This window comes from Seriola lalandi, unplaced genomic scaffold (assembly GCF_002814215.2).
Source record: "Seriola lalandi dorsalis isolate HSWRI2012SDOR001 ecotype SW California unplaced genomic scaffold, Sedor1 jcf7180002054583, whole genome shotgun sequence".
NCBI lineage: Eukaryota > Metazoa > Chordata > Actinopteri > Carangiformes > Carangidae > Seriola > Seriola lalandi.
Window position 1 is genome coordinate 608,695 of NW_019525136.1, and position 7,877 is coordinate 616,571.

Here is a 7,877-nt window from a genome sequence, read left to right on the forward strand (position 1 = left end):
GGCCCTACGCTGCTGACGTGTAGGTAGGGAAGTGGCTGTCGGCCGTGTTTAGCCGACAGCATTAAGCTCTTCCTGTTCATCACCGGCCCTCGTCATTGACAGCTCACTGCCAAGTCATCTGAGTCAGCACTGAGCTACCTAACAAACAGGAACACTACACTAACAGGTACACAGGTAGGAGACTTCTCATAAATCTCCGTCAGGAGCTAGCAGGCTAGCATGCTAACAGGCGGCAGTGGTACCTGTTAGTGTTACAGCTAGCTACACATACCAGCTGTACTCAGCGGTTTCCTCACATTCCTGCTGATAACATAGCGGTTCTATCTCCTGTGTAGCCCGCGGTGCTGGTGGAGGAGCAGAGGGAAGACATCAGGAGACACTGACCAGCCGTCAGTCCCACGGTCAGTGCTGTTAAACTGAGCACTCAGTGAAAACCACAGCAGCTCATCACAATCATATCACACACATCATTTCAGCCTGAGACAGGATGAGGCTCTGTCTCCTCATGCTGAATATCCCTTACATGCTGCTGTCTGTCACTGAGACGTGTACAGCAGCTTACTGTGCATAGATGATGGAGGCAGCTGCTGGAGGCGGGGAGTTTAACCAGACCTACAGCTGCCGAACCGGTCACTTCAGCAGAAGTGAACCGGAGCTTATACCGGAAATGTTAAGGCCTATCGTGGACCGCTAGATCAGCTTATGGCTCATTACTGTATTTATGGAGATTAGTAACCTGTATGAAATACATATATACCTCGTTAAAGTTCCCTCAACAGGTTCTGTGATCCAGCGTTTGATCATATCCCTCATATAAACTGATAGAAAAATGAGACTGTTTGTTTAGTTGGCTCTTTATTTCTGTTATCGATTGGTCAGACTGGCTACGGTGGCTAGGCTGACTACAGCCATGTTAGCGCAGGCTAGCTCCAGTGTTCATTTTATTTATGAAATTGTGAACACCTCATCATATTTGTTTTGGGGACATCTGTTAAACAAAGCACCGCCAACACGTTATATATTTAATAAAGATAGAACTGAGTTATAAACAGCGCTAACTAGTTGATATTAGTCAAACTCAGCATCATTGATTTCCTCGACAGGTCCCGTCATCATGTTCCTGTAGTTGAGATTAGCTGCATTATTAATGACTTAACACTGGGTATAAAACATGCATGTAAACAGCTGTAGGACCTCATTCATTACATTCATGTCTTTGGTATGTTTGTATCAGTACTTTGCAGTCACAGGAATCCAGCACCAGGTCTGCATCCACCTGATGTGATGTCATCAGTCCACCCGGACAGCCGTGTGTTTAAACCTGGATGTCACAGTTAAACTAAAGACACTGTTTTCCACAGGTGGAGTTAAAGACAGCAGCTTTATGAAGAAGTGTGAGTGACTAGCACAGCAACAATGGGGAAGAGGAGGGTCCCAGATCTGTACCGAGCCCCCTTTCCTTTATACTCCATTAAAGTGGACAGTAAAACTGGGCTGGTGATCACAGCAGGAGGAGGAGGGGCCTCCAAAACAGGCATCAAGAATGCTGTGGTGAGTACTGACCATCGCCTGTTGTTTTAATACACCACTACAGTGGCCCTGAATAAAAACACACACACACACACACACACATAGATAAAACACAAGAACATGAAGAAAACAGCTTCAAGAACTTGACAACACATCATGTGTTTGGTTGTGTTGTGTGTTTTGGTTTTGTTTCCTCCTGTATTTAGATGTCTTCACTCTATTTGCTTGTGTTGTGTGTTATTACATGTGTTTTTATGAGCTGCAGTGTGCTGACCTTTCAGAGCCACCATAGATACAGCAGAATAGGATATAATACCATTACGTACTGTGAGTTTGTTGCTAAAGAAACACTTAGTTAGGGAGGCAGTCTTCTTCTTTCAGTTTCATGTATGAATGGAGATCTGGGTCCCAGACCTCGTGAGAAGCAGTAGAAGACTAATGACTGTGTGTTTTCAGCACTTCCTGGATCTACAGCTGGTTGGAGAACACCAGTACAGCGCCACCCTCCTTCACTCTCATGACACGGACACACGTGCCACCATGAACATGGCTGTGGGCGATGGTGTACTTGCTGCAGGACAGGACGGGACCTGCTGTCTGATGAAGTTTCAGCACAGTGCAGAGAAAGAACGAGGCAAAGCTGCTGCTAAAGATGGTGAGGCTAACTGCTCCACCTGCTCTCATCAAAACATGGGCTGCATGTAGCACACTCGTTGATGTGTAGCTGACTCATTTATCGATTGCATGTGTCCGTCTTCATTTACTTAGACATAATGATGAAGTTAATATGTAAATGAAGTGATGATGAAGTATGAAGTATCTGATTTTATGAAAAAGCAGTGGGCTAATTAGATTATTGCAGTAGCAAACAGTAATATTCAGTGTATACAACAGAACTACGCCCCTGGAGAGGCTGTAGGAACAGTGTCCACATATTAAAACTGTGGCTAAGACTGGGACTTGTTAGTAGTTATGGTTGGCGTTTTCGACATGTTCGGTGGTGTATACTGTGTATGGACACATATTCAGGTTATCCCTTTATTTTTAAGGTTAAGTGAGACTTTCTTCTTGTTCTTCTACTTGTTCTTCTTCTTCTTCTACTCCTCCCCTACTTCTTCTTCTCCTTTTTCTTCTTCTTCTTACTCTTCCTCCTTCCTACTCCTCCTTCTTCTTCTTCTTCTCCTTATTTTCCTTCTTCTCCTCCTCATCTTCCTCTGTCTTCGTCGGTGATTCAGACACTAGTAAATCTGTGTTAAGCTCCAAAAAAGGACAGGAGCTGATGAAGCAGTGACACTGTAACAGCTTCATTAGAGCGAAGTCAGCAGCTGAAATGAAGTTACAGTATTATACAAGTTATTGATTATCAGAATATCACAGAATATCAGTGCTGTGGGTCCTTTTGTGAAACTTTATTTAAACCTTAGTGCACAGGACAGAACTGTAAGAGCCTGACGCAAATGTAAATGTGTTATAACACTGTTATAACAACTGTTATACAACAGCTGTGTAATGATTCATTTGTGCACATGCAGGAAAGAGCAGCGTGCAGCAGGGCAGCACCAGGAGACGAGCTGGGAAAGGAGACAAAGGGGGACAGGACGGAGCTGCAGCCTCTGGAGATAAGTCAGAGCTGAAGGATGAGACGGCTCACATCTCTGTCACCGGTTTGGCTGAAGTGCAGTCGGACCTGAACCCTAAGGACCCGCTCCAGAAGGTGGTCCGGTTCAGTCCTGACCTGAGCCTCCTGCTGACAGGAGGCACAGATGGATACGTCCGAGTCTGGGAGGTAAACACTGTCAGGTTGTACTTTTCACTTTCACAGTGTTCCCACAGCGACTGAGTCTGATTCAGCTGGGAGGTCAGGACACTGAGTATGGATGTCAGGTGGACATTGACATACATGTGATCCAGCTGGAGGAACCACTCCTTATTGCGCTTTGTCCTTCAGTTTTCCCGTCAAAGCCCCACGTACTGAATATAAGATTAAAAATCCATCAGCAACACATTTTAATTATTGATTAATATTTGAAGTAGTTTACCTGCACAAACAAGCTGCTTACAGCTGTTCACATGTAAAAACTCTGTTCAGTTCGGCTGCTGTAGCTCCTCCACTATGAGGTTTGAGGTCATTAATATTATTTCTTCTGGATTATAGAAACGTTTTCCTTTCATCATTTATTATCTTTGATCATTTTAAATGAAAATTTGGAGTGGTGACTGTTTCTGAGAAGTGCACAGTCATGCACAAAAGGAAATCTGTCATTTTACTAAAAAAACTAAATTACTGAGTCGTGGAGACTGGATGAGTGTGTTGAAAGGTTTAAACCAGTCTACTTTATCCCGAACTGGTTATTAAGAGGTGGAGATGAAGGTGGAGACACAAACCTTTCACAGACTGACTGAGCTGCTGCAGTGGAACTGACTGCACCAGACGGAAGAATGAAGGTCAGGGTCTAAAAAACTGTGGTCAGGTTTGTTGGACTGTGCTGTGAGATCACATTATCATGATGGGAACTCTAAAAAGACAAAGATGACATGTCTTTATCAGTCTGATGTCTTTTGGTGTTGTTGTTTACCTTGTTCACCTGGTTGTTGTTGTTGTTGACTCTTCTTCTCAGTTTCCCTCCCTGAAGAAGAAGTTTGACTTCAGAGCTCATGAGGGGGAGATCGAGGACCTGGACCTGAGTCCAGGGAAAAAGGTGATAACCTGACTTCTCCTGTGGTGTGGATGTTTACTGTCGGCTCAGGGTAATGACGGATGCTGTGTATTGATCCATCGGTAATGATCAATATCCTGTGTTGTCGTGCAGCACCTGGTGACTGTTGGCCGGGACTTTGCCTGCAGTGTGTGGAGCGGCGACCAGCTGGCCGTGAGTCTGAAGTGGAATGAGACTTTGCCTCAGATGGATGAGAAGACGTATCGATATATGGCCTGCAGGTCTCTTCTTCTTCTGCGACTCATCATATCCACGTGGTTTCATTTGACAGTCACTCATGGTGATACTTTGATATGTTTCAGGTTTGGAAAGGTAGAGGACCAGAAAGACGCCCTGAGGCTCTACACAGTCCAGATCCCCCACAAAAGAGACAGAAGACCTCCTCCGTGTTACCTCACCAAGTGGGACGGCAAGAGCTTCCTGCCCATGCTGACGGCTCCCTGTGGCACTGAGGTCATCTCCAGCCTGGCTGTCAGGTGACTGAGGGCTCCAGATTAGAACATACAGAACTTTCATTCAAAAACACATAATTATATGTCTGTAGAAAAATAGTATAGTGTATTTTTTGAATCTGTTTATTAGGTTTAGCAATGTTTCCAACATGACACGAACAACCGTATTCGAGTATTCCCTCCCGTCCCCGTAGCAGAGATGAGCGAGAAGCAGCTGAGACATTAAGAGATCATCAAATACAAAACAGATGATGGGGAAGTTCAGAGTTCAGAAACACTCCAATCAGCAATATGTAAGATCCCTGTATGTCGCACAGATGGTGTGGTCAGATCGAACACAAAAGAGTGTGAAGATGATGTGTATAGAGTTCAAACACCATCAGGTAGAAGCTGAATTAAACCTGAGCCCTGGTCAACATATGAAGTACTGTGTCCCAGTTAAAGGCGGGTGCTCATGTCACTGAGCTACAAGGTCACACGAGAACATCACGTTTTGGCGAGATAAGGCGTACAACCCTGTCACTCCCCCAAGCCCGTGCCATTACAATAACAACAGGGTTCCTACACTAGAAAAACATCCCAGCGTGTGTTTGTATCTATGTGATAAATCCACTGTAAGTGCATATGAAGCGATCTATCTTTTGATATTACCATCCCCTGGAACGACTGTTCAGGTCTTAACATAATCCAGAAAAGGTGTCCCATGTTTTTCCAAAGTTCCTCAGAGAAAATCTAATCTCCTCTAGTTTAACCTGATATAAAAATAAAACATCTGTTATGGGAAGGTGGAGACACATGTTTCCATCTAAGAACTATGAGGCATCTAGCTAAGAGAGAGGTCAAAGAGATCATTCGCTTAAGGTACAGAGGAGTGTTGCTTCTGGGGGGGATCAGGTGGAACGTCCATACCAGATATTTCCCTGAAGGATTTAAAAAAAGTTAGTTCAATTCAGTGCCCAGAGTTTAAACTAGCAGGAATATATCTGTACACGTAATATACAAAGATAAAGAAACCTCTAAACCCTTCGTTTACACGGTGTCTCAGCTGAGTGAAGCAGGTGACTGTGTGGAAGGTAAATCAGCCTGTTGAGGACAAACTTGTGGATTTCCTGTTGTGTAAGATGTAACTTTGTCTCTGACAGTGACTCCGGGACGTTCCTCGGTCTTGGGACTGTAACAGGTTCAGTAGCGATCTACATTGCCTTCTCCCTGCAGGTAAAGACACTGAACACACACGTCTCTGACAGTCGGCCTGCTGTGTGATGTAACCCGCTCCTCCTCTCTCTGTAGAAACTGTATTATGTCCAGGAGTCTCACGGCATCGTGGTGACAGACCTGGCCTTCCTGCCCGACTCTCTGAGAGGCAGAAACATCAAAGGGAATAATGAAACAGCCATGTTGAGTGTCGCTGTGGACAGCCGCTGTCAAGTCCACGCTGTCTCCAACCGCCGTAAGTCCTGCATCATCATCATCATCACCACCCAGTGAACACACAGAGACCATGAGTCAGACCCTCAGACCCCTCTCACCTTGTCTTGTGTTCTCCAGGGTCCTTCCCCATCTGGCTGGTGCTGTTCTGCTGTGGCCTCATCGTCGTGGGGGTGGTCCTCCTCCTCCAGTACCTCTTCCCAGGATTTATCTGAATCCGGCTTGATGGAGCACGGACACACCTCCACGTTGCTGACTCTGTCAACATCAGCAGTCCTCAGTCCAACATCCAACCATCCACTGCAGAACATTGAGTCCCAGCTGAGCCTGGAGGCTCTCCACCTGCAGCTGTCATGGCGTCCTCGTCCCCCCTCAGCCCCCTACTCAGGGTTGTTCTCTCTCAGACCTGTGAACCCAGTGGACTCAGACCAGCACAGACTGGGATTTTACTCTATCAGTTAATCTTAATCTTTTCTGGATTCATGTTGGAGAGTTGAAGGACTCATGAATGTTTAAGGGTGGGATCTTTTTATTGACATATTTAAGGAACAGTATACAAATATAAATGATGGGCACATATTGTGTCTGACTTAGTTTTTCCTTCACACAGACACTTTGAATTAGTCTCCAATTTTATGTGTTTCCCATTTTATCCACTAGTGGGCAGCAGAGATCACACACAGTCCTGAGGTGAAGAGAAATTTGTGTCAGTACAGAAAACACCAGAAACATTTCTGCAGTTCAGCAGCCTCTAAAATAATTTCATATTAATTTAAAAACAAACATGTGGGTAAAGCTGCTCTGAGCAGACGAGAAGCAGAGTCAGTAAACATCTGTAAACATCTGTAACGGTGATGAAAGCTGGATGTTCTCTCTGTTATGAAGACCTGTTCGTTTTCAGATAAACTCTCTGGCTGCCTGAAAATGTGAATGACTTTTTAAAATGATCCCTGTCATTGTAACTAACCTGGTGAAATGATGGAAGAAATAAAATATCAATAAGAAAGGTAGATGATTAAAAAAAACACCTGGTCTGTTCATGATTCCTGATCTGTGGTGACGGAGCTGATGTCAGAAGCCACTCCTCCCACCGTCCACACTCCACATGTGAATGTTACACATTGGAGAGCAAGTTTTTTTTCATCTGTATAAATGCCTGTGGGGGGGGGGGTAAAATGAACAGGGGTGTTTATAAAGAAGAAAAAAAACCTTGACCTTGAAAAATGATCCTTTCAAACATAAAAGAAACTCACTTGCCTTTCAGGGCTTGCTTACACATCCGTAACAAATATCTAGTTTACAGTTCTTCATTCGTCCAGATATTTTAAAAACCAAAAGACCGGTTTGAAGAATGAATAACACAAAACAGCTGAACTGATCATGTTCTCTGAACTCTGGATATTTCAGTCATCATCTCTCCTGTCGTTTACATCAGGTCACATGACACCTGCTCTGATATTCTGTTGGTACAGAGAAGCTCAGTGTAACAAACCACAGTGAGTCCATGACCTCACAGGAGAGAGACTTCTCATTGTTATACTGACAGAGTGAAATCACTGTCCCAGTTTTATTTCATAGTTGTTACCACTCAAAGCGCTTTACAGTTTTTTAAAAACATATTCACCCAGACGTTAATACACAGTTTGGGCTTGATATCTTACACAAGGACACTTCAACACATAGACTGGAGGAGCCTTGGATTGAACCAGCGACCTCAGAAGACGAGCTGCTCTACCTCCTCAGTCACAGC

General features: G+C 44.4%; 1 protein-coding gene across 2 annotated transcripts; it reads left to right on the top strand.

The window, feature by feature from the left end:
• On the top strand, positions 1–7,052 carry preb (prolactin regulatory element binding). Of its 2 annotated transcripts, none has more exons than XM_023418676.2 (11): positions 1–174; positions 336–401; positions 1,362–1,551; positions 1,987–2,185; positions 3,063–3,316; positions 4,149–4,229; positions 4,341–4,468; positions 4,550–4,723; positions 5,842–5,914; positions 5,990–6,149; positions 6,248–7,052. In XM_023418676.2, exons 3-11 carry the CDS (start codon positions 1,417–1,419, stop codon positions 6,340–6,342), a joined length of 1,299 nt encoding a protein of 432 aa, XP_023274444.1. In that variant the 5' UTR covers positions 1–174; positions 336–401; positions 1,362–1,416; the 3' UTR covers positions 6,343–7,052. The 2 variants fall into 2 exon arrangements, with proteins under 2 accessions (XP_023274444.1, XP_023274445.1); XM_023418677.2 differs by having other exon boundaries at positions 1–166.
• The last annotated feature ends 825 nt before the right edge of the window (positions 7,053–7,877 follow it).

What these genes read in the sequence shown, in the direction of transcription:
- preb (XM_023418676.2), top strand. Translation starts at nt 1,417, where the DNA reads ATGGGGAAGAGGAGGGTCCCAGATCTGTACCGAGCCCCCTTTCCTTTA. An exon ending in CAAAGCTGCTGCTAAAGATG is followed by an intron (nt 2,186 to 3,062) that starts GTGAGGCTAACT and finishes GTGCACATGCAG; the next exon opens with GAAAGAGCAGCGTGCAGCAG. An exon ending in CCACGCTGTCTCCAACCGCC is followed by an intron (nt 6,150 to 6,247) that starts GTAAGTCCTGCA and finishes TGTGTTCTCCAG; the next exon opens with GGTCCTTCCCCATCTGGCTG.